The 27,136-nt window shown below is 41.2% G+C and overlaps 1 protein-coding gene across 5 annotated transcripts in view; it reads right to left on the bottom strand.

The window, feature by feature from the left end:
• arnt (aryl hydrocarbon receptor nuclear translocator) overlaps positions 1-25,425 on the bottom strand; it is a 30,778-nt gene extending 5,353 nt beyond the window's left edge. The window contains exons 1-17 of one of the 5 annotated variants that reach the window (XM_061776455.1): positions 25,008-25,425; positions 21,058-21,151; positions 17,659-17,697; positions 17,519-17,566; positions 12,237-12,450; positions 11,396-11,609; positions 11,212-11,314; positions 11,063-11,128; positions 10,861-10,946; positions 10,081-10,157; positions 9,582-9,716; positions 9,426-9,500; positions 4,692-4,843; positions 4,379-4,513; positions 3,900-3,990; positions 995-1,185; positions 226-415 (exon numbers count right to left, since the gene is read on the bottom strand). In XM_061776455.1, coding sequence (XP_061632439.1) covers positions 226-415; positions 995-1,185; positions 3,900-3,990; positions 4,379-4,513; positions 4,692-4,843; positions 9,426-9,500; positions 9,582-9,716; positions 10,081-10,157; positions 10,861-10,946; positions 11,063-11,128; positions 11,212-11,314; positions 11,396-11,609; positions 12,237-12,450; positions 17,519-17,566; positions 17,659-17,697; positions 21,058-21,151; positions 25,008-25,044 — 1,947 coding nt within the window. In that variant the 5' untranslated portion in view covers positions 25,045-25,425. The remainder of the gene's footprint in view (positions 1-225; positions 416-994; positions 1,186-3,899; positions 3,991-4,378; positions 4,514-4,691; positions 4,844-9,425; positions 9,501-9,581; positions 9,717-10,080; positions 10,158-10,860; positions 10,947-11,062; positions 11,129-11,211; positions 11,315-11,395; positions 11,610-12,236; positions 12,451-17,518; positions 17,567-17,658; positions 17,698-21,057; positions 21,152-25,007) is intronic. The other 4 variants (XM_061776456.1, XM_061776457.1, XM_061776458.1 and 1 more) reach the window with 4 other exon arrangements.
• Between the last annotated feature and the right edge of the window lie 1,711 nt (positions 25,426-27,136).

The raw sequence follows: 27,136 nt of genomic DNA, 5'->3' as shown, positions 1-27,136 counted from the left end.
GAGGTGCAATCAAGGACTGCCAACAAAACAGGACAATTCAAATGCAGATATAAACACTATCCATTAATTAAACTTAACAACAACACCAAAGGTCCATCAGATGACCCCAAAGGAATACATTTATTGCTTTGGCCTGACCACAAAAACACCAAATATCTGATGATATTTTCAGCAAAAAATGTACTGATAACAAACCGCGAATATGTGGAGGAGGGTTCACTGTACCTGATTACTGAACTGTGTTCCGGCGCCTGCTCCGGGTCCGGGCCATCCTCCTGCCGGTCCTCCATGGAGGGGGCTGCTGGTGTTGGAGGGGGTGACGGGCTGCTGGGCTCCATTCTGGCGGGACATCTGGGCCAGCATCTGCCCTGCTGAGTTGGCTGGCTGTGCCATCTGCGGCGCCATACTGACTGGTCTGTAGAATGTGGAAGTGGGGTTATGTAAAAATTAATGTGCATTAAATAAAGGACCAAGACAGCATGGCAACATTTACAGCAGCCTGGAAAGTACAGGCAACAATTGTGGGAATAGATTCTGAAGTGAACACAGTTTTGGCCGGGCAGCCTCTGCAACCACTTTGAAGCTAATGTGGTTAACCCTCAAAAGCTTTCTTGTGGATTATATGTCTTGCAAATGAGACACTGGGATGTCCGAGTTGGTCGCTGTGATCAGTTCCGCAAAACTAAATGAATCATAAATACAGTTTATGACAAAAGAAGTAACAGTCTAGCAGGGTGTGGGCCCCCAAGTTCAATTCTGGACTGCAATTTCTCCTACAATATCTTCTTGGATGAAAAAAAGGAACATAGCAGACTGCTTTCTTCTTGTGTGATGGATACATTATTTTAAGTCCTTCATCTGCCATATCTAAAAATATCACGTCAAAAATAGTGCTCGGAGAATTTATTCACTCAACTGCAGATGGGCATGGCTGAGTTATTTGTGGAAATATCATACGAATGATCACAAGACACCAATATCTTTGACCTCCTACCTGTTGTATGGGTCACTGGAGCGACTGGCGTTGAAGTTGTTGACAGTGGGGTAGATTTGGGCTAAGGGCGTTGAGGTGGAGGCCACGCCCTTTGTCTGACTGGGGCCTTGGAAAAGGGAGGGGTACAGATCCGGCTTGTCCAGGCTCTTGGTGTGGTCCGGCCCAGCGGACGTCACTGGCTGCACCGGCATCTGAGGATGACCATATCAGGGATTACCGTGATTTCTCGTGTATAATGCGCACCCATGTATAACACGTACGCCCAAAGTTGACCTCAAAATTCTGGAAAACCCTTCTACCCATGTATAATGCATTTTTACAATGCATGATTTTGCTTCTACCCATATGATCAAAACATTAAGTATTTTCTTATTTTTTTCAAATAATTATTCTGAAGTTAAGCATTTTTATTTGAACACAATACTTTTTTAATTTCCTTGCTCTTATTTTGAAATTCACAGCCCTACTTTTATTTAGTAAATGAGAACACACACAGTTGTGCTCATATATTTGATTACCCAGGCAGAATTTGTAAGAAGGGTACAATTCTTTAAAGAAAACATAAAGAACCAGGCGAAACACATTTAATTTTATTTAAATGGGATTCAAATTAAACGTTCAAGCTTTTCAGAAAAGCATTATCATTAAACAAAACATAAAGAAATTAATGATGATTGTTTTTCAGTCATATTTAAAAAAACAATTTCACAGATTCTCCCAGGGTATGTAAATTTATGAGCACAACTCTACATATATGCAGTCATACGTACCCCCTGTCATAATGGAATGAAAGTGTAGGCTACCACTTTTTTTTATAACCACTAGGTGGCGGTGGCATAGTAAAATGAAAGTGTACACCTCTCTCATCTCACGGTGGCATTTTGGAATGAAAGGGTACAGCTTTTTCATAACCATTAGATGACGGCATACATTTATAAAATGCGAAAGTGTTTTCCATGTGCCTCTATTGAATTTTGACAATTTTTTTGGGGAAAAAAAATTTGCATTATACACGACAAATTACGGTTATGTTGCGGGTCAGATTTACAGCTATATAATATGTACAACTGTCCCCCTCCTGCCTGTCCTTTCCTATTCTATACAATCCTTTTCCTCACTCACAGGGTGTAGCATTAGTGTTCAGTAAAAAATAATAATAATACTGACTCAATATAATGTTGCTGTGTCTTATGTTTTGTTTGTTACTCTTACAACTAGTGTCCCAACTTGTGTTTTTCTCTCTCTCCTCTCTTTTGTCTCTCTATCCTGTAGCAAACCTCATTCGGTCAGACTGCAATTTATCAATAACATCCATCAAAATAACTACAGAGGCAGCATGTAAAACTCTTCTGTCGCACAGACAAACTGCTTCTGCATAAAAATATTTACAGATCCTCCATTCTGCATAACCAAGCAGGCGAGCAGGACATGTTTGAAAAAAATATATAAAAAAATGTAGTTGCAGCTGTAATCATAATCATGTAAGCATGTAAACAAGGGGTGTCAAACCCATTTTAGTTCAGGGGCCACATTCACCCCAATTTGATCACAAGAGGGCCAGACTAGTATATTTTTGGCCCAATAAGAGATAAATAACGATTATTCAAAATGTTTCCCATTGTTTTGGTGCAAATAATTCAGTACATACAGAAACCATACATATTTGTCGATTATCTTGTTGCAAATCATATGAGCAATTTCTTAAACCGCTGCTGGCTAAAGGCCTCTTTATACTCCCGCGCCCACATTGCATCACGTGACCGACGCATTGGTCCACGTGGCCCCTATGCAACACTTGACGCGCACATGGCACAAATTGTCGTGATTGGTCCGTTTTAGTCACATGCTGTGATGACCTACTCAGCTTTGCCCATGGTTCCTCAATAACGCAATCAATCAGCCAACCCCCCCCACAACGCCACAGGGCCCGGCACCCAACCCCCCCCCCCCCCCCCCAAACCCGCAGGGCCCACAATGCAGCCAGACCTCGCCCAGCCCGAGGGCGGGAGAGTGTCCCTTGTTTGTTGGAAAGGAGGGTGGCTAGGGGCACCCGCCAAGGGTGGGGGTGGGGGGGTGTCTTGCTCTCCTGGGGGTGGACGGGTAGGGTTACCTAATGAGCACCATTGGAGAGCTGCAAAAAGACCTGGAATTAGCAGGTACTGTTGTCACAAGGACAACAATGAGTACTGTACTCCGCCGCCATGGCCTGGATGCACTCTCATCACACAAGACACCATTACTGGGGGGGGGGGGGGGAGGCATGCCAAAGCTCATTTAAAGTTTGCTGAACAACATTTATACAAGTCAGTTAAATACTGGGGGAATATAGTCTGGTCTGATGAGAGCAAAACTAAACTCTTTGGATGCCATATTGCACACCATGTTTGGAGGAGAAATGGCACTGCACATCACCCTAAAAACACCATATCAACAGTGAAGTTCGGAGGTGGGAACATGATGGTGTGGGGCTGATTTTCAGCAAATGGTACTAGTAAACTTCACATTATTGAAGGAAGGATGAATGGGCAAATGTACCGAGGCATTGTTGACAAAAACCTGCTGGCATCTACGAGGATGATGAAAATGAAACGAGGGTGGACATTTAAGCAGGATCATGATCCAAAACATACTGCCAAAAAAACTCAATTGATTTCAAAGGAAAAAAAAAATGAAGCTGCTAGAATGGCCCAGCCAATCACCTGACTTGAATCCAATCGAAAATCTATGGAAGGAACTGACCTTTGGAGTTAATGTGTTCTGTATCCACATGATGGGCTGGTTCTGGCCTGCGGGCCGTACGTTTGATACCCCTGATGTAAACTCTCCCAGCATTCACCATTTTAGTGCCAGTGTTTTCTTAATTTTTTTATCATTTACAATAGAAAGAGGCCGATCTCAGCTGCACCTGCGCAAGTGTGATGGGTCCTGCCTCGTATAGGTCTTCTCTTGTAGCGCCCCCTTTGAGCTCAGCCTGCTGCTGTTGCTGCTGCAATTGCCTGTGAAAGGAAAGAGGAGATAAGGATGATAAGCGTCAATCGCAAGGGCCGTCAAACAAGGCTTGTTTCTATTTCCACCACACCTAGACCTGGTGAATGACAAAACACACAAAAAAAAAAAATAAAAAAAAAACTAAAGAGCCCACCACCGGTCACCATGGCAACACCAAGAGAGAAGGGAGAGTATTAGTTTTAAATTGTAGTATAGCATATGCTGCACCCATGCAATGACACATAGCTAACTGTGTTAAAAGTGCGTTACAAACCATCTGAAACTGCCCGAACAGTTAGACATGCAGTATTGTAAACACCAGGAACGCTTTCAGGAAGAAGGAGCCAGTCGTCCACCATGAGGAAGCCGCTATTGTGTCGTCTAGCCTGCTCTCACCTGGTAGCTACCTTCCCTGGGCTAAGAACCACTGGGGGACCGTTTGAGCTTCTCTGAACCAGGGAGGGGGGCAGCAAAACCCCTGGGGAACTGATGGGAGCGAGGGGGTCCGGGGTCGTGTTTCTATTACCCCCCCTCCAAGGGAGGGATGTAGGGAGACAGGCATCAGCGTGAGGTTTGAGGGGGTATAATGATGTGGGTAAGCATTTATCTTAAGACACACTGACATTTGAATGAATACAATTAATGGTGTGATTATGTCACATGATCACCAGGTTTAGGAGAAAAAATAAACATGACAAATGCAACTCACTTGACGTTGACATTTGTGCAGATGATATATTCAATCTCCTCGGAAAACGGATTCTGGAAAGTGAAGGAGCTGGTTCTCATCCAAATCCAATCTCTCGACTTAGAGCGGAACCTGAACATCACGGAAAGTACTTGACCCTTCAGTTTCATCACCTGTGGACGCACAGGAACAACTTGTTGTTCATTCGCATAATAAAATCATGCAAGTCATTGTGCAATGCACAATTCATCAGTACCTCCAGGAATTCACAATGTCGCTATTGCAACAATAAGGTGAATTAAACATATTCCCCTGAAGTTAAGGGTGCTTGCAATTTCATCCAATCCCCATAAATTCGGACCAATCATCCGAGCGTTCCATGAGTTACACACTACGGTGCCAAATTGATTTCCTTGTTTCCGTTTTTTTGTGTGAAGATGCATGCAAGTGCGACTGGAACGTCTTTCATCTTTCCCACAAACATTTTTGCTCAAGACCGTGCTAAACAGTTTTCCAGGTCCTAAACGAGAGTGGGGGTAAACTGTTTTGCACCCTGTTCAATGCTGTGGTTGATCACGAACAAAAATCATCTAAATGACAAAAATCTTTCAAATGTGAACATTCAGAGAATGGCTAAAAGAACACAACTTAAATGTGAAATTTGCAGTTTAAAAACAAAACACTTTTGTCAGATACAGTATATCAGATCAAACATAAAAAAATCTACAAGAAATAAAATAAAAACATTACAATCATAATAAGAGTAAAATCATAACTAAATAAATAAAGCAAATAAAACAAGAACAGAGACTGGACAAATCACTTTGACTGAAGCCGTTTCAAATAAATCTGTTGCAAAAGCTGAAAGACTGCAGGTGATTTTGATTAAAGCATGGTTTGCAATAATGTTAGTTGTAGTTTAATTAATCACCAAGTGACAGAGGCAAGCTCACCTGTTGCAATGATTATGTGTATGCGAGTGCTTGTGATGACAGACAAAGTGTGCGCCAGTCACTCTTAAATATATTCAAACGTGCCATCCATTCTGTAGTAAATGACTTACTAAATCAATATTTTGCATCTGGGATGGACTAGCCACTTTCATGTTACCAGCATTTGTCAAAATGCTGATAAAATGGTGGCTTGAATTTATTTTGTTCCATGAGTACGCTTGTAACTCAAAACATCCCAAATCATTCTACCCCTTTGAAATGAATGGAAATCCCATTAATCCATTTCAGCCTCACAGTATGCTCTCTGTTGTACACGCATTGGCCACCAGGGCCATTTTGCATTGTGTGTTAGCATTAACCTAGTGGACATTTCAAATGCCAAGTTGTGTGGTTTGCTTTAAATACAAAACTTGTAATTCTTTTTATTCTAGGTTTAGTTTGATAGTAACTTCAGCTTCTAGTGGCAATAGGCAGCTTGAAGCCTCCTTTTTACATAATCTGCCAAACTCCAACTTGCTGGTGGACGACTGGTTAGCACATCTGCCTCACACTTCTGAGAATCCGTGTTCAAATCTGGCCTCTGTGGAGTTTGCATGTTCTCCCCGTGTCTGCGTAGGTGGTTTCCTCCCACTTCCCAAAAACATGCATGGTAGGTTAATTGGAGATTATAAATTGCCCCTTGGCGTTAATGTGAGTGTGAATGGTTGTTTGTTTATATGTGCCCTGAGATTGGCTGGCGACCAGTTCAGGGTATACCACGCCTCTCGCCCAGAGTCAGCTGGGATAGGCTCCAGCACGCCCACGACCCTAGTGAGGAGAAGCGGTACGGAAAATGGATGGATGGACTGAAACTTGCTGCGAAGTGATTTGCAAAAAGCAAGTAGTGCTCGTATTAAATAAAAAATTAAGGTTAAATAAATAAAATGAATTGAGAATTTTTGCTCGCAAGTCAAAGCAAAAACTCGGCAGAGCGACAGCTCATATCTCGACAAACGAGAGTTACCCATAAATCAAGGCACTATTAATTTGTGTTTATCTGTGTAAATATTGTCAAATAAAATCTCTTTAAATATATACTTGAATGTGTATGTAATCAGAAATGGGGTGGATAAGTGTGGGAGAGATATCACTGAGTGAGGAATAAGACAAAAAAAAAAATGTTAAATGCAAATATTTCATCACAACAAAAGCTCTTAAAAAAGAATCGCAACATCAATTGGAGTTTTCGCAAAAACCTGCCACAAAATCAGGAATTTTAGGCCGCAAATATCACCCAAAAAGCCTGTGGAATACTGGAGGGACTGTTATTATATTATACACTACATGTAAAAAAAATACAGTGGTGCCTTTAGGGTGAGTCACCCTATTGACGCGTTTTTCGAGATACGAGCTATAGATCGGGCGCGTTTTTTGACTTGCGAGCCCAAACTTGAGAAATGAGTGCGGTGCAGCGGCAGGAAGATCCACACGCTTGACAAAAAGCGGCACTTTGGCTGATATAATGAGAATATTCTTCAAAAAAGAGGCTTCAAGCTGTACACTGTCACTACCAGTTGGAGACACGGGTATTTGAAACAAGCACTGCCTCCATCAAGCATAATATGTAAAACACCACAGCCACACGGGCTAACAATTAACAAAAACAAAATACAAAAACACCAGCCGGGTTTTTAAAACAATTTAAAGCTATGGACAAGAGATCACCGGATAAGTTACGGAGACACATCTGCAGAAGATGGAATGTGGAGGATTCACTCGGAAGCAGATCGAGCACATTATTAAAGAAGAGCTGAATGTCGTGGGGTGCAAATGTTGTAATTGTGTGTTTGTACACAATGCCATACTGTTGAGTGCAGGTTTTCTAATTAAAAGACGTAAAACAAAAGCTTTGGCCAGGTAACCGCTGATGAGATTCATACAGTCTTCCTGCATACAGAAGCAGAGAGGGCGGGGGTCGAGTGAGTGTTGGGGGAGGGTGAGAGAGGGAGAGGAAGAGAGAGAGAGAGAGAAACTGCACATTTAAAGGTACAGGCATACAAATGACACTGCAGTGTTTGCATGTGTGAGACATTTAGCTTGATTACATTCCATAAAAACATAAACCTTTATCTTCACATTCTCTTCCATTGTGTTTTTATGAATATATTTTACAATATACCGCTCATTGTCTTTTTACAAAACATGTTAAATTTTTGTTTTTTTGGGGGGGGGATTGGAATGGATTACATGCATTTCCATTCAATTTAATGATAAAATGTTTTGAAATGGCGGCACGGTGGGCGACTGGTTAGAGCGTCAGCCTCACAGTTCTGAGGACCGGGGTTCAATCCCCGGCCCCACCTGTGTGGAGTTTGCATGTTCTCCCGGTGCCTGCGTGGGTTTTCTCCGGGCACTCCGGTTTCCTCCCACATCCCAAAAACATGCATGAATTGGAGACTCTAAATTGCCCGTAGGTGTGAATGTGAGTGTGACTGGTTGTTTGTTTGTATGTGCCCTGTGATTGGCTGGCAACCAGTTCAGGGTGTACCCTGCCTCCTGCCCTGTTAGCTGGAATAGGCTCCAGCACGCCCGTGACCCTAGTGTTGAGAAGTGGCTCAGAAAATGGATGGATGGATGGATGTTTTGAGATGAGTGTTTTGACATAAGAGCATGGTCACAGAACACATTAAACTCACATCTCAAGGCACCGCTGTACTTGGAAAGACAGAGGTAGAATTTGGTAGACATGTCTATCACGAGGAGACCCACAAAAAAACGTTTCAAGAAACTATGCCCGAAAAGAAGTCTGCCATTTTGGATTGAAGCAGCCATTTAGGAATATTTGGTCCATTTCCAGGGGTCCTTCAAAAACTAACTAGACTTTGTCTGAATATAAGCACATTTAATCAATAGAGAGGCAACGATAAATTGTGAAAATCGTGTGGGGGTGGAGCATAACAAAGTTTGATGACTCATACAAGAGAGCACAACTAAATAATTCAATTAGAATATTTAAAATGATCCCGCAGTGTGTGAACTCCATACATCTGTCCTCTCACATAAGAGTGAGATAAGGCACGACAATGCAACAACATACACACACACATATATATATATATATATATATATATATATATATATATACACACACACACACACACACACACACACGCTACTGTGACAAAGCAACGTTGCACAGCGCATGGAGCAAAAATTCATGCACGCTTCACTACATTGCTGGGCCATGTTTCACACGTGACCTTTAAAAAAAATAAAAAATAAAAATAAATAATCACATAAAAGGGCAGAGGGTATCAGGAAGCCAGTTACTCATGCACTTTGGATTACCTCAGCAGTAGCACCACAACAAGACATGAACGGGAAAAAAGTGAAAATAATGTGTAAAAAGGTAACATTAAATAAATTACATTTTAAAGTTTTTAATAATTTACTTTAATGACTTTAAACATCCATCCAATTTGTATTGTTTTTGTCCTTCTAATTAGGGTTGCGAGTGAGGTGGAGCCTATCCCAGCTGACTTTGGGTACGCCACAGACTGGTCACCAGCCAGTTGCAAGGTGCATACAGACAAACAAACATTCACACTCACCTTTCATACCTATAGACATGCATTTTTTTGTAGAATGTGAGAGCTAGCCGGGCGAACATGCAAACCCAACACAGGAAGGACTGAGCTACAATTCGAACCCCAAACCTAAGAACTGTGAGGTAAACATACTAACTACTGGGTACACCATGATGCCACCATTTAAACATTTTCACTTTTATTTTAAATGTTTTGTTTTCATGTTTATTTTGTACCTGTTGGAAGCTGTCCCGGAGTAAGCCCTGGTCTTCTGGATGGGCGAGTTCTAGAATATTCTTCCCTAACAGTTCCTAAATGACACGACATATGAGGTTACTGTACGTAATTAAGATTCTCTTTATATAAAAAAGTGTTAGCCTAAAGTTGTGTACCTGAGGCTGGTAGCTGACAGCCGCCACACAGCGGTGATCAACAAATGTAAATATGCCCTGGCAGTTATGGCGCGAGATGAACTCCACTGGAACGCTGATGCTGTTTACGTCTGTGTCACCTGGACAGCAGGTCACCTGAGGTGGGTTGTTGCATTTGAAAAACAAATGCACTGACAGTTATTGAAGCAACATTTGATAGTCTTTTCATGCTTAGTAATAGTCTTTGTACCGTTGTACCAGTGTTTTTACAGTCGTCACGGACAATGGACAAAAGGATTTGAAAACCGAGTGAAACCATGCAAACATAAGACATACTGCAATCCACTTCAGAACAGTCTGGAGGGTGGCCATAAAGAAAAATCTTGTGATAGATATGGATACAGGACACGTCTCCAAAACATTTTACTTTATGGCCAGATGATGAGAGTCAACGAATTAATGTGGCTATATTATTAATTGGACACATGTAACACATGCAGACACACAGGGTTATTTCTACCTGTAATCTGCCGATGGCAACAAGACAGTAGCGACTCCCCTGAGGGTTGTCCGCTTCATTGTCTGATAAGGACACTCCTAAAACACAAAATGTTTAAATATGGGCTACAGAGTAGAATGTACAGTCAACCAGAAAGTATTGACAGCACTTCACTTCATAGTCTTATTCCAAAATGGATTAAATTGTACACACAACACCCCATACTGACCATCAAGATTTAATCTATTAACTGTTAACTAACCAGATGCTTCAACAAAGGAAAGCAATCACACCACCGTCCCGTGGTCTTCAAAAGGACTGGCGACTCAACTTGATGGGATTTTTGCAAATGTATTAAAAATGCACAACTAATGAATCACATCTACATAATTATTTACAGCCTTTGCGCCATACTGTACTTTGTTGATGCACCAATTACAGACTCAAGACTTTTTTATTATTATACCGCAAGCTGGACACACCTATCTGGGCAGTTTCACTTCCTTTTTGCAGCACCGGGATAGGAATCACAGCACTTGAGGCTGCAATTACTGCCAAAAGTGCAACAATAAAGCATTGAGCAAAGGCTGTTAATACTCATGTAGATAACATTTCTAATTTCTAATAAATTTGCAAGAATGTCAAAAAAAAATAATTAAAAAAAAATTCTGTTGTCATCATGAGATAAGCAATAAAATTAGTTCTCTCCACTTTGGACTAGGGCTGTAACGTGGAAAAAGTGCTGTCAATAATTTCTGAATGCAGTCAGTGCAAGAAAGATCAGATGCCAACAAATTTTACCTGCAGGCGGCCAGGACTTTATGTATCCTGTACAGTGAACCACCACATACTGAGGCTCGCCTTCCTTTGCTACACCCAAACCATTCCTAAATTGAAGATGTAACAAATGCAGCAAGATGGTGAAATTCAGCACACATACAGGATGCCCTAAAATTAGCAGCATACTACAGTAAGGATCATTCACAGTCTTGGTTCTAATCACCTGTTTCTATTCCTAAGGAAGTGTAGTCTGTTCATGGACATGGGTTCCACTGGACAAGAGCCACATCTGCAAGTACAACCACACCACTGCGTAAAGAAATGGTGCATTCAGGCATACCTCTCAATATATGTAAATCAACAAAAGGACACCTCATTCTACATATGAATGATCGCCGGGCTCCCATTGTCATCCGGGCGGAGGACTGCTGGCTCTCCTTCTTCACTGTTCCTGTTTTCAAGTCCAACATCCTCCCTTTGAAGGACCACAATCCAAGTGGATTACTATCCATCATTCCTTAGGGAAGTGTTTTTCCCCACTCTGTGCTTGGTATACCTGTGTTGTTATTCTCCGCCGTAGACAGCTGTTCCCTCAGCTTCTCCGTGTCATCGGGGTGAAGGTGGTCGTAGAGGGACGAGCCCAGCCAGTCGGACTGTGACTGGTTCAGGACGGGCGTCAGAGAGTCTGAGACATAAACGATGCGACCAGTCTCGCACGACACCACAAACAGAAATCCATCGGCTGCTTCCAGGATGAGGTGCTTCAGCTCCTGCAGTCAAACGGCATCAAGCCAGGTATTAACACACATTTAAAAGCATTCCAAGCATTTTCACACACACAGTACAAGTAAATCAGCTGCAATAGAAATCCAAACCTATTAAATAAGTGTTCACAAACTTCACATAGGGACTAAGTACGGTGGAAGCCAAGAATTCGGTTCATGTTTCTCAACTTAGTAACCACAACCGTCACAAATCTTTCACACCGCAGGAATTCATTCAACCATAATGTGACCTGTAGGGTGCTACCAGCGACCAATCTCCTCTGGTTTTCCCTTGGGCCGGACTGAAACGGGAGTCGACCAACACAAACTTCGACCATTTTCATGGGCGTTTCCAAAAGGCTTAAGGGGCCATTGATATGAGGTAATTTTTTTTGTGGAAAAGTTACAATCAATTGTCATTCCAGTTGTTAGTTGACATGAAAAACGTTTTTTTTTTATTTTTTTTATACACATCGTGTGTGTGTGTGTGTGTGTATATATATATATACATACACACACACACACACACACACACACACACACACACACACACACACTAGTAACCACAATCCATACCACTATCGGGAGTTGGTTACCCCTTCAACCCAACACTTTTCCCAAACGTATCTTCACCTGGTCGGTGAGAAAGGAAGGCTTGTAAGAACCGTCTGGGTTGGTGTTTCCACTCCCTCTAAGAGACTTCATGTGTGACACGGCCATTCGCAGGATGGTGAGTTTGTCGGGCTTCCGTGCCAGCGCACTGCACGTGGGCACCATGTCCGACAGCTCCGTGATGTAGGCTGTCATCTTGTTCCGCCTCCGCCGCTCTATCTCGCTGTGGTTCTCCCTGGAGCGACAACACGAGGGAGGAGAGTAGAGGTGGACAGGACAAGAGGACGAGCGAGATGGGGCGGGTGGAGAAGGGTTTAGAGTTAATGTCGTAATGCGTCAGCGGGTTGTCTTGGGGAAAGAGGCGGTAATGAAACAAATCAATAAATAAATGGTGATTTGCCCAAAAAGAATAGAAGGGTGAGAAAGCGAGAGTCTGCTCTTTTAAGGCCATGTGTGTGTGACAACAGAGAGCAAGTGCAGACAGAGAGAGCGACAGCAAGTGAGAGAGAGGAGAGAAATAAAGAGAAGAAGGGAAGGGATTACTAAAGAGAAACACAGCATAGTTGTTAGGTACCCATAACAAAAAAGTGGGCTTGAGAGAGACCACCAACAGTCTTTATTACAATATTGTCAAAGAAGGTGTCAAAGTGAGCTTGCGATCCCGACAAAAGGGTTAGGACAGTACTTAATCACAGTGCATTCAATCTGGATATACACGCAGGAAGGAGCCTTTTGCTGTGGCATAGGCCATACCTGGTGAGTTTTTCCTTATCTGCAAAACTTTGATGCTCTTCCAAAAACCTGGAACCGAGACCAACCCGCTAAAACAGGATTACAGTTGAACTTGCAATGTGAAACATTTTATTTATGTTTTAAAAACGGCTCAAACATTTGTTTAAGAAATAAAAATGTAAACATTTCCTGACAAATAATAGTGCCAATTTTTAGAAATAACGAATTTAATTTTAATGAACAACGTATGAGGTTGGAAACATAAGAAATTATTAATTGTGACTCGCTCATATTTCACGCTTCCTCTGACCGTCCCTATTCGTCCTGACGCCGCTCCGCTGCAGCGTCCCTTTCCACTGTCTTTTTCCGAGAGAAGAACATAGTTATAGGTAGTTGTTGCCGCTCTTTTTTCTTCTGGGCGAGAAGATTCTTACAAACAGACATGCCACCTTCGATTATATTTGAGAACTGTTACGAACGAAACTCAAAGGGTCCCATTCTTGCGCAGCTCCAGCGGTATCCGCAGAGGCGACCTCTCCGTGCAGAGAAACACTTTTATGTCCAAATCGTTTCTGAAATTTGTCAAACCAGCCCTTGCTGGCATTAAATTAGCTTACTGGGCCTACTGGGTGAGCAGCAGCACTCGTCGATGGCCTGGGCTCCGCATCCTCCTCTTCCTCGCTGTCAGCGAAGCTTTCATAAAACTTTTTTTTAGCTTTAGTGCGGTTAAAGTTTGTATCCAGCGAAATGTTCTTTTTTCTGCAGTCACTAATCCACAACGATAAAGCTGATTCCATCCTTACGATGGTCCTGTTGCGGACAGTTACAACCCTTTTTGCTTGCTTATTAAAACTTATTTCTGCTGTCGTCCTTATCTTACTTATATATATATATATATATATATATAATATATATATATATATATATATATTATATATATATATATATATATAATATATATATATATATATAATATATTATATATATATATATATATATATAATATATATATATATATATATAATATTATATATATATATATATATATATATATATAATATATAATATATATATAATATTATATATTTCACTACTATTTGAGATTTTATCTGTGGTATTGTTTCAGTACCAGTATCAAGGTACTTTATGCAGGTATCGTGACACCACTATTCTGAAAACATATGGACAGTACATTATATTTTTAAATGCAGTTTCAAATGAGTTTGCTGTATGCCAGATACATATTGCTTGCTATGACGTCTGCCAACCTAAGGCTGCGCGGCAGAGTGAACTAGTGGCTAGAGAACAAGGAAGTTACATTTCTTGTCACTTTCCTACTATGTTTTGTGCGGGAACTTACTACTCCCCTGTAGTGTATCGGAAAAATCAGGATAGGAATCCATGTATTTTTTTTCACTAGCTGTCTGCGGTCCGGAGCTACCAGTTGAGAATCACTGGTGTACACTATATTGTAAAAATAAAAACAAAAACAAAAACCTGGCCCATCCACATTATACAGGCAAGACAACCTCCCTGCTTTCTGCTGTTCGTATGCTGCTACCTACGAGCTACAGCTAACACGGCTAAAAACATTGCCGAGCTGTGGAGTCGCTTGGCGTGCGGAGTCAATGCAGCATAAGTCACTAAACATCTGCTCAATGGTCACGAAAAAGCTACACTTTTGAAAAGTATCATCATCACAAAGAGAGGACAAGGAGTAATTAACAAGAGAAGTCAGAAAAGCCATTCTAATTGCTAAGCTATCGTGACATGAAGTTGGAAAACACCAAAATAAGTGATTGGGTGACACAGTTCACTTGTCACATAGGTCTGGCAGGAACCATGTTATAGCAGACAGTAACCAACTTTAAAGAGCTAAATAGTAGGCAAATTAATAAGTGTCTCGAGAGAAAATAAGAATTACACTACACGGCACAGCCACACAGAACCGGAAACCAGAAATGAATTAGAACGTCATTCTTCTTCTTGATTTCTAGCAGACTGACATGTTTAGTGCATTGCTACCCCCCACTGGTTAAAGGTCAGCGGACAATGATTGAAAAAAAATTCTTGATAACTCTAGAACCCCTTTACAAACCACATCTGCCATTTCGAAGTGATTATATGGCAGACATACAGCAGTTAAATCGATAAATATGATGCAAAATGCGCCTTCCGGTCTTCGTCTCTTTCCGGCGCTGTGACGTCACACAAGCCAAACATCCTGTTCATTCGGTGTTGTGTGCTGTTGTTCCCGTCCTTGTATATTTGTTGTCGTATGATTTAACAATGTCATGAAGGTTTATTGTGTGGCATTTGGTTGTACAAATGGTTCAGGCAGCGGCAAGATTTTTATTTTTTTTTTGGCTTTCCAAGTGAAAAAGGAATACGTGACCAGTGGATAGGCAAAGTCAATCGACAGGGGAAGAAACGTGCTCAGCTATGGGTGCCTAGCAAGCATTCCAAACTGTGCCGATCATTTGAGTAAGACTTTTAGCAGAAAGCATTGGATACAGAGGCAGAGGGTGAAACCAGCTGCGGTGCCAACTATTTTTCCTACGGCCATCGGGAACTCCACCGCCAGCAAGAGAACAAAATCTTATTGCCGCCACGATGCAGCAGCGAAGCGGCACAGACAAGAGGTGAGCATTTCCTTGTATATACCTACGACTCTATTATGGTTACTATGCACTGGGGAGTCGGGAAAAAAAGACCCACACAGTACTTTTCAGTACTGTCGTCTGTACTTTTTCCTATATGACAAGCCAACAGACACACGGCAAAGACTGTGTGCGGCGTGTTATAATGCAACTCGAGCAAGGGGCACACAATATATAGGAATACTGCATACTATGTAAAAGATTGTGACGTGTCACTGAAACATATATGAATATGTAATACGTATAGTTGTGCTCAAAAATATTGGCACCCCTGGGGTGGCATTATTTCAAGCCATGAGTGTATAAAAAGACATGCGTTTGACATAACGTCACATCGAGCCAGTGGCCACTCTCTATTTCTGTTGTACAGCTGCTACTTGGCAAACACGATGCAAAGTTCAGTTGGGTGTTCCTGTACGTCGAAATCCTCCTCCTCCACATATTCCAACACGTTGCTCGCCATTGCATATAGTGTGTAGTGCGCTGTGTTTGTCAATTGCAACGTCACTTCTGGTAGCCCTTGCAGTGGATAGAGTAACCACACCCTGGTGTCTTGAGCTTCGGGTATGTTTGGGGAGGACTCAATATTCGTCATAAAAACCAAATTTTTTAGCTAAACTATGGTTGAAAACTTGAGTGAAGTTACGTATGTATTACATAACATATAAACAATGCAAATATTAATTTTAACTGACCCCATAACATCTTTGTCATCTGACCTTTAAGTGATGAACACTTGGAGCAAAACTAGCTTGGTATGAAAGGTTATATTTTTGGATACAGCCCAATGTTTATTAGGAAGTTCAACATTTCCTTTACTCTCACTACTGGGGAAAATTAGTTTGTCGCCTGAGAACAGGGACCTTCAAGGTTGAAAGTACTGTATATTAATAATAAATATAAGATAACCTTTATTAGTTCCACTATGGGGAAATTTGCATCAGAAGACATTTAAGTACATTGAAGCCATAATGTATTAACAATTATAATTACAGAATATAATTACAGAATAATGATTATGTTATGCAACTGAACAGTATGCAGAATTATTTTATCCTATGATATAATATACTGCAAAAACTGTCTTGCGGTAATGTTCTTCACATAATTTTAAAAATATGGAAATTCAGACAAAGTTCTGGAAGTTAATTTCTATAGGTTGGCAACTCTACAGTTATAGCCATAAATGTAATTTTACTTCATTTACTTGATTCCTTTCGCCATTGGTTTCGGCCAAGAATTTTCATTTAGGTGCATGACTAGTACTACCAATTACATACTGTATTCTTTATCCTCTATTAAAAATGACACTTAAGTTGAAGGCAGGACACGCCTTGCTGCAATATAATTGGCTGTTGCATCTAGGCAGGAAAGTTAGTGTGAATTACAGTCATGGAAATGATTATTCGACCACCATTGTTTGTTCATTTTATTGTTCAGTTTAATACCTAGTACCACTAAAGGTATATTACATGAAGAATACAATGAACGCGACAAAAATGCAGCTGATTCCATAATACTTTATGTCCTACTTGACATGCTTAACCTTAAATGTCCTCCCAGGGATTTTTATTATTATCAAAAAAATAAACATGGAAAATGGCTAAATATCAGCTGTTACATTAAATTCACAATGATGGTCTCATCATTTTTTCCATGACTATAAGTATGAACTGATCTATATACTGCCACCACGTGGCCAGGGCGCACACCAGAATGAGCTGCACAATGCGCACTGAATTGAATGAGAAAGGGTAACAAAAAATGTTAAATGCTTTTTGTTCATTTATGGAGGTTCCACATTAACTCAATCAATAAAAAAGAAAAAGCAGGAAAAAAGGACAGCACAAGGTGTTGTGTTTCCACCACTAAAAAACAGATACTCCATCCCGACCGATTTCATCGCCCTACCTAGCGAAGCGCTCTTTGTCGTTGGAGCCTCCTGTATCATCATCACACCTGATAAAACATAGAACACACAGACAACCATCAGATGGCAGCAGTCTTCATCAAAACACGTGCTATTATACACAATGATAAGACTCGAGTACCTGAACAACTTGTTTCCTTCGTCGTCATCAAAATCAGAGCTGCAATACAAGGAGGAGGAAATATAAAATAACAGCAAAATGTGCAATATCATTTTATGGGTCGTTTCCATATAATTTATCAATAACGGTAAAGACATACCCCAATGAATTTCATTTGGAAAATCAATTAGTTTTACTGATATGATAATTTGAATTATTGGCTGCAGTTGTTATCATTCAAAAGGTTATAAATGTTTCTACGAAAAGATTTGGTTCTTAAGTGATATTTTTCCTAATGCCAAAATACAGGACATCGTACCAAGGCTCCAAAAAAATTACCGGTAAGCATTTCTCATTTTCAGTTTCTATTTGCCGTACGCTGTACTGTGACGACAGTTTCCGAAAGCAACACAAATGTCCTGAATTCAATAAAGTTGTTGTTATTACACATTGGGTGTAACATTATGGCGATGAAGATGAACTGCCCCAGTTCCTCACCGCTGGTCCTGTGGTCCCACTCGTATAGATCGTTTAAGACTAGCGGTGATCGGAATAGCCAAAGCTAGCGAGGCTAACTGCTATTCTCATCTACAAACAGCTTATTTTCGTACTCTTGGAGCCGTGCGGATGTATGAAGACTGTGTTCCCTTGTTGGTCGGACATTTCGCTGCTCCACAGAGCGTTCAACGGCAGCTGATGGGCAAGTTGAAAGTCCTCTGTTAATTAGCTTGTTGGAAGACGAGTTGCCAAAAACACATGATTAGTGATTAGTCGACTTTGAATTTTAAATATCGATGGGGAATAGTACAGTCAACTTGTGGAGTAATCAGTTCATCACCCAAATCTATATAACTAGTTTATAAATAATGTGTTGCTATTATGGCAATACAGTAAATATTTTAGTCAGAATTGGTCACACGTAAGGATGGGTACCGATGTCCGTACTTTTTATTTGGTACCGTCCGATTTCGGTTGGTACTACAGAGTACCGATTCACGTAAAATCAAACGTTACCATGTTTAGGTACTTAGACCCATCCTTGTTACTGTGCGGGAATGGAAGAGTTGGCAATTTTCCATGGCGCAGAAGTGCGCGTACAAATGTAATGACAACACTCAGTAGCCGCCGATACAATCACACTCACAACAAACCAGCATGGATTGACAGCGCTCAAAAGTATGCTGCGCAGATTAAACCCATTGCAATATATGTGTTGCAAAGTACAGGGTCAGCGGGGGTAATACATCCAATCTGAGGAAGCACTTAATTAAACCAAAGGCCTCCGATGTATGGATATGCCTAAAACTCCTGCATTTGGCACAGGTAGCAGTTACACGCTAGCTTCTGTTCGCAACTTGTCATCTGATACCAATGAAGAATTGGCCTTAAAAAATGGTGCTGGTTGTGGCAGCAACGCCAGCAAAAGTGAGAATGACAATGCAAGTGAAGCATCATCTTCGTCTGTCCCAGGTACAGTGGGGCAAAAAAAGTATTTAGTCAGCCACCAATTGTGCAGGTTCTCCCACTTAAAAAGATGAGAGAGGCCTGTAATTTTCATCATCGGTATACCTCACCTATGCGAGACAAAATGAGGAGAAAAAAATAAAATAAATCCAGAAAATCACATTGTCTGATTTGTAAAGAATTTATGAGCAAATGATGGTGGAAAATAAGTATTTGGTCAATAACAAAAGTTCATCTCAATACTTTGTTGTATACCTTTTGTTGACAATGGCAGAGGTCAAACGTTTTCTGTAAGTCTTCACAAGGTTTCACAAGCACTGTTGCTGGTATTTTGGCCCATTCCTCCATGCAGATCTCAAGAGCAATGATGTTTTGGGGCTGTCGCATCACAGACTTTCAACTCCCTCCAAAGATTTTCTATGGGGTTGAGATCTGTAGACTGGCTAGGCCACTCCAGGACCTTGAAATGCTTCTTACGAAGCCGCTCCTTCGTTGCCCGGGTGGTGTGTTTGGGATCATTGTCATGCTGAAAGACCCAGTCACGTTTCATCTTCAATGCCCTCCCTGATGGAAGGAGGTTTTCACTCAAAATCTCACGATACATGGCCCCATTCATTCTTTCCTTTACACGGATCAGTTGCCCGGGTCCCTTTGCAAAAAAACAGCCCGAAAGCATGATATTTCCACCCCCACAGTAGGTATGGTGTTCTTTGGATCCAACTTGGCATTCTTTCTCCTCCAAACACAACAAGTTGAGTTTTACCAAAAAGTTCTATTTTGGTTTCATCTGACCATATGACATTCTCCCAATCCTCTTCTGGATCATCCAAATGCTCTCTAGCAAACTTCAGACGGGCCTGCACATGTACCGTCTTAAGCAGGGGGACACGTCTGGCACTGCAGGATTTGAGTCCCTGGCGCTGTAGTATGTTACTGATGGTAGCCTTTGTTACTTTGGTCCCAGCTCTCTGCAGGTCATTCACTCGGTCCCCTCGTGTGGTTGTGGGATTTTTGCTTACCGTTCTTGTGATCATTTTGACCCCACGGGGTGAGATCTTCCGTGGAGCACCAGATCGAGGGAGATTATCAGTGGTCTTGTATGTCTTCCATTTTCTAATAATCGCTCCCACAGTTGATTTCTTCACACCAAGCTGCTTACCTATTGCAGATTCAGTCTTCCCAGCCTGGTACTACAATTTTGTTGCTGGTGTCCTTTGACAGCTCTGTGGGCTTGGCCATAGTGGAGTTTGGAGTATGACTGTTTGAGGTTGTGGACAGGTGTCTTATTGATAACGAGTTCAAACAGGTGCCATTAATACAGGTAATGAGTGGGGGGAAGAGGAGCCTCTTAAAGAAGAAGTTACAGGTCTGTGAGAGCCAAAAATCTTGCTTGTTTGTAGGTGACCAAATACTTATTGTAAGGAGGAATTTACCAATTAATTCATTAAAAATCAAACAACGTGATTTTCTTTTTCTCATTTTGCCTCTCATAGGTGAGGTATACCTATGATGTAATTGAGCCTAATGTTTAAAATCACATTAGCTTGGCTTTTTAACTTGCATCAGTTAGCATTATTAGCTCGGTTCCTCCTTTGTAACATTCATGTAAATGCTCGTTTTAATTTACAGGTCCATTGGACGCACTGTCAACCTGACCTCTTTTGTCATAGTTGCCAAAGTTTACATATTGAAAAATAAATGTTAAATTTAATAATTTTTAGATTTTATTATTAAACATATTAAAGTTTATTACTACGTACACACAAAAAGACCAGAAATTGGTACCGTTGAGTACCGGAGCCGATTCCTACCGTACCAGTTAAATTGGGAAAGGTACCCATCCTTAATCCCGCGGAGGGATTTAAATTCCTAATCTATACTGAAAACGCTTGAGAAATCACAAATTAATGTCTAAAGCATACGTTGTATATTACTGTACTATGAACACACACTTACGCCGCTCGTCTCTTGTTGCTCCCTTTTGGCACGACAGCCCCACCACTTGCTTGGGTCCCACTTGCCCCCATACCCAGATCTGGGTCTGCTAAATCTATTAATAAAGAGACAATGTGGCAAAAATGAAAGGTCAATTACGATTCTGGCTCCTGTACGCAACAACAAATCAGCATTTGAGATAGCGTTGAAGATCGATAGATTGGTTGATCGATCGACAGATGGAAAGAAAATATTGCAAAAGCAATTGATGAGAGACAGGGCATCCGGAAAGTATTCATAGTGCTTCACTTTTTTCACATTTTATGTTACAGCAGTTACTTTTGGAATTTTATTAAAAATAAAAAAAACTAAGAAATCACACGTACCAAAGCATTCACAGCCTTTGCCACGACGCTCAAAATTAAGCTCAGGTGCATCATGTTTCCACTGATCATCCTTGAGGTCCCTACAGTTTAAATGAAGTCCACCTGTGGTAAATTCAGTTGATTGGACGTGATTTGGAAAAGGCACACACCTGTCTATAAATGGTCCCATAGGTGACAGTGCATGCCACAGCACAAACCAACTATCAAGTCAAAGGAATTGCCTGTAGACTTCCACGACAGGACTGTCTCAAGGCACAAATATGGGGACGGGTGCAGAAAAATGTCTGCTGCTTTGAAGGTTCCAATGAGCACAGTGGCCTCCATCATCCGTAAATGGAAAGAATTCTGAACCACTAGGACTCTTCCTAGAGCTGGCCGCCCGTCTCAATTGAGCAATTGGGGGAGGCCTCAGGCAGGGAGGTGATCAAGAACCCGATGGTCACGCTGTCAGAGCTCCAGTGGAGAGAGTAGAACCTTCTAGAAGGACAACCATCTCTGCAGCACTACACCAATCAGGCCTGTATGGTAGAGTGGCCAGATGGAAGCCACTCCTTAGTAAAAGGCACATGGCAGCACATGGCGCCTGGAGTTTGCCAAAAGGCACCTCAAGGACTCAGACCATGAGAAAGAAATTTATCTGGTCTGATGAGACAGAGATTGAACTTTTTGGCATAAATGTCATGTTTGGAGGAAACCAGGCACCGCTCATCACCTGACCAATTCCATCCCTACAGTGAAGCATGGTGGTGGCAGCATCATGCTGTGGGTATGTTTTTCAGCAGTATGAACTGGGAGACTAGTCAGGATTGAGGGAAAGATGAATGCAGCAATGTACAGAGACATCCTGGATGAAAACCTACTTCAGTGTGCTCAGGACCTTAGACTGGGGCAAAGGTTTATCTCCCAACAGGACAACAACGCTAAGCACACAGCCAACATAACAAAGGAGTGGCTTCAGGAGCAGCCTGTGAATGTCCTTGAGTGGCCCAGCCAGAGCCCAGACTTGAATCCTATTGAACATCTCTGGAGTAGACTTTACACCGATCAGATTGGCTTGATCGGTATCGGCCGATAACTACCATTTTATGCTCATCGGCTTTAATGTCATAATTCGCCGATCCGATCAATGCACCGCAAAAGACATTTACTCCGCGTCGCTGTCGTGTACAGTATATTTGAATTCAAAAAGTAGTTTATTTTTAGCCTGGTTGGGTGTCTTTTGATGCAGTACTGTAACTATCTGAGCGCCAATTAAGTTATTTAAAAAAAAAAAAAAAAAAATACATGTCGGCGGTGTGGGACAGACAACGCGTCTGAGACAGACAACACATAATGCGTTAATCAGACTACAAGACAAATTTGGTTTTTCACTAATGAACTATGTCAGACTACTGCAATAACATCTTGTATTCCGATACCACATCCCGTCTTTTACGATCACTGGGCTTTATCTTGTCAACTCAAACGCGACCAGATACACTCATTACCATGATGATGACGACAACAATGGATCGTGCATGTATTGTGTTGGTCAAAAAAGAACAAAATGGGGAAAAACGTGTGGTGGTGATGGTTACCGGTGCTCGGGAGAAGTAGTTTTGCTTGAGGTATGTTCACGTACTTTTAATACGATACGGCTCACAAGCAGCCAACAAAATGTTATGTAGCCTACCAAGCTCGCACTAACGGTTGTACGTAAACGTGCCGCCGTTCTGTCAAATAATGCTCTAAAGTTTCGGTGTGTGTGAAGTAATTTAATCACAATAAAGTAATTTAATTACAGTAAGTTAGCACCCATTATTTCTGTCATGTTGTAATTTGGGTCTGACCTGACTGATTAGAATACACGACCTGACTAGAGAATACGTTTGAAGATACAGTACACAAGTATATACAGTAAATGAACAAGTCATTTAAATAGACACATTGCTCCATCTTGTGATCGGAGATCTTTTTTTTTTTTTTTTAAACTCGCTGATTGGCCCCAAAAATCCTGATCGTATAAAGCCTACTCTGGAGAGATCTGAAAATGGCTGGTTACTCCCCATCCAAACTGCTAGAGCTTGAGAGGTGCTGCAAAGAGGAATGGGCGAAACTGCCCAATGATAGATGTGCCAAGCTTGTGGCATCATATTCAAAAAACTGAAGGCTGTAATTACTGCCAAAGGTGAATCAACAAAGTATTGAGAAAAGGCTGTGAATACTCATGTACATGTGATATGTTAGCTTTATTTTTATTTATTTATTTATTTGCAAATATTTCCCCCAAAAAATCCACATTGACATTATGGGGTGTTGTGTGTAGAATTTTGAGGCCCAATTGCCTAGTCACCTCATTTAACAGGTACCTCTCTCCTGCTATTCTTTGTACGAGTAAATATATCGTGTAGCGAACAAAGATTCAGGACATTAATGATCTAAACTACTATTACCACACCATTGGTCACTTCAAATTGCTTGAGGACTCTCTACATCATTTGCACATTTGTCATTGTATCAGTATTACCACACTACTGGTCACCTTTCATTGCTTAATGACTCTCTGTACTTATGTGTTTATGTCCTAGATGTATATTTTGTTATATTGGCTTGTTTGCTGTAGTACTAAAGTGGCTCCAACTACCGGAGACTAATTCCTTATGTATTTTAAAATACCTGGCAAATAAAGAGGATTCTGATACTATAGCAAAACATCACTGATGCTATTGCCACACTATTGATGAGGCTACGCTACAGGGAACATGGCAAGAAATTGAGTCATGTATTGAGCCACTTCTCATTTTGTAATTATCTCCACAGATTTTGTGTTTGTGTTAGTAATACATTTGTTAAATCGTAAAAGTACTTTAATGGACACTCTGAGGAAACTTAAGGCGACATGGCAACAATATTCAAATATAATACACACAAACATAAATGCCGTACTATGCTTCCTTATTATACATAAGGATCAAGAAACAAGAGTAAATACAAAAGCATAATTGTAGCTAAACTGTGTCACATATGAACATACAATACAATCTTGCAGTGGAGTTAATAGGAAATATGAAGCAGCGTTTAGTCAACATTCACGATAGTTGGATGTACAGCCTCAGCTTAACTTCTTATTTTGTCCAATATTTCCAACATAAACATAAGATTCACACAAGCTAGCATTGTTAGCCTAATCGTATATTTGCCCAAGTCATTTTTCAGAAAACAAACAGACAAAAAAAACACAAAACAAATTCAACAAACAAGAGTCCAGTTGCCTCTGTGGTTTACTATGACCTGATGGCTGAAAATCTACACAGACGTGAAGAAAAAAAATAAATCAAGCACATTCTTATTTTCATTGATGTGACAGTGGGTTAAAAATTACTTATGCAATGATGCCATTAGGCAAACGAATTAGCATGCTGTGACTTGTGCAACCCCCTCGTCTGATCACTACTGTGTGGCATTCATTAGCTTAGCTACGAAGCTAGCTTAGCCGCCGCTGTCACGCTATCTTCAGCAAAGTGTCCGACTTAACTATCGATGACAGAAGCAGCTACGTCCCGACTAAGCTAGTAGCCTGTCGATGTGACTTTTGTAGCACTTTACCTTGGTTTGAAGATGACATGTCCGTGTGGAACAACATAAACAAACTACTTTTTTTTGGGGGGGGGGGGGGGGGGGGGGGGGCGCTGGGGGGTGGGGAGGCGCTGGGGGGAGTGAGAAAAAAATTTAAAAAAAATGGACCCGATCCCCCGCTCCTCCTCCCCCGAGCTAGAAGCTAACTCCCACCGCAGCGAAGTCCTCACTGGTACGTCTCTAATGTGCAGCATAACAACTCCGAGCCATGACTTGCACGTTTCTCAGAACCCCTCGAAGGTTCGTAGGAGAGAAAAAAACAAACGCCGGAAGTCCTGTTGCCCAGTTTTCCTGATTTGTGTCGCTTTAAACAGCCCTTTGCCTTCAAGATGGCGTTCCGAGTTTAGCGAGCTACAAGCACTGTGTTTTGTTTTCGGCTCCTCCCATTGGACGCCGGGCCAGCCAGATACAAATGACGTCAAGTGTTCATTGGGAAATCCGCTCTTCAGCCCCGCCCCTCTGCCCCCCCCCCCCCCACCTCGATGACCGGAAGCTCGATGCTGACACCGGAAGCAATAATAACAGTGATTCCTAACCATAACACTAGCTAAAATAACATTCCTGTAGGCCTACCTTAAAATCGTATCGTTTATACTTATACACATTAACTAATTACATTTAACGAGATTTACACTATTTAATTACATCATTTATGTAATTGTAATCCATTACATTACTGGGTGAAAATATATAATTAAATCACAGTTGTTTTTGCAGATTTCCATGATTGCATTTGTAGTTACATTGGAAAAATAGCCACAAAAGCTCTGGTTTTTCAATCAGAATACAATTTAGAATTACAATTGTTTACTTTTAATGTAGTTATTAATCATTATTTGAGCCTGACTGCATGTTTGCAGTGCATCTGGAAAGTACAGTATTCACAGTGCTTCATTTTTGCTGCATTTTGTTGTTACAGCTTCATATTCCAAAATTAAATGAAATCTTTTCCTCAATCCTGACTTGTCTCCCTGGTCCTGCTGCGAAAACCCTTCCCCATGGGATAATGCTGCCACCACTAAGCTTCACAGTCGGGACGGTATTGGCCAGGTAACAAGAGGAGTCTGGTTGACGTCTGACATTCACGCCAAAGAGTTCAATCATAGTCTCAACAGATCAGAGAATTTTCTCTCTCATGATCTGAGAGTCCAGGGGGCTTTGGGCAAACTCTAAACGGGCTTCCATGTGCTTTTTACTCAGGAATAGCTCTGACAGCGACCATTGGGTTCTTGGTCAATTCCCTAACAAAGGCGCTTTTCCTCCTGACTGCCCAGTTTAGACAGATGGCCAGCTCTAGGAGTCCAGGTAGTTCAAACTTCTTCCATTTATAGATGATGGCGGCCCCTGTGCTCTTTGGAACCTACAAAGCAGCAGAGATATTTCTCTGTACCCTTCCCAAGACTTGTGCCCTGAGACTGCATCTGGCTGCTCAGTGCAATATTACAAACAAATTAATTCGACCAGAATGAACTTCAGTGTGGGTAGTGTAGCAGAACTAGCAGAATGACATGTATTCCATGCCACACAGCTTTGAAATGATATACTGTATACTCAAGGCAATGTATGTATATATATATATGTATATATATATATATACATATAGATTTGGGCTGAGAGAAAGAAACTACCGGTAGCTCTCTGAGTCTTCTGAAAGTGAGGCTTCAAGACAGGAAGCAGAGGAATGTGACCCAAAGAGGCCAAACATAAGTCTTGAATCACAAAATAATGTCCAAGAAAAAACAAAGTTTCAGAAAGAAGAAACAGAGCTGGAGTCTTGAATCTTAGATTGGTGCCCTTGGCAAGCATAAAGCGTTTGATGACACACGGTGTCTGATGATATCAATCTGCAAGTGAAGCACCCCTCTGAAAAACGTCTTTCCTGTTCACTGAGCTGAGGATCAGCTACAAGAAGTTTTACTTTAGCTTGAACATACAATGTGTTATAGTGTACTTATTTGACAATTAGGGAATTTCAAATTTGACAAAACATACACGGTTGCTAAAGGTTTTATGACGAGCCTGAAATCAATAAATAAATGCACTTTACATTATTTCCTATGGGGAAAAAATGGTTTCGAAATGAGAACTTTGGAAATAAA

Source organism: Phyllopteryx taeniolatus, chromosome 6 (assembly GCF_024500385.1).
Source record: "Phyllopteryx taeniolatus isolate TA_2022b chromosome 6, UOR_Ptae_1.2, whole genome shotgun sequence".
Lineage (NCBI taxonomy): Eukaryota > Metazoa > Chordata > Actinopteri > Syngnathiformes > Syngnathidae > Phyllopteryx > Phyllopteryx taeniolatus.
The sequence above is the reverse complement of the archived record's forward strand: the minus strand, read 5'-3'. Positions and strand labels throughout refer to the sequence as shown.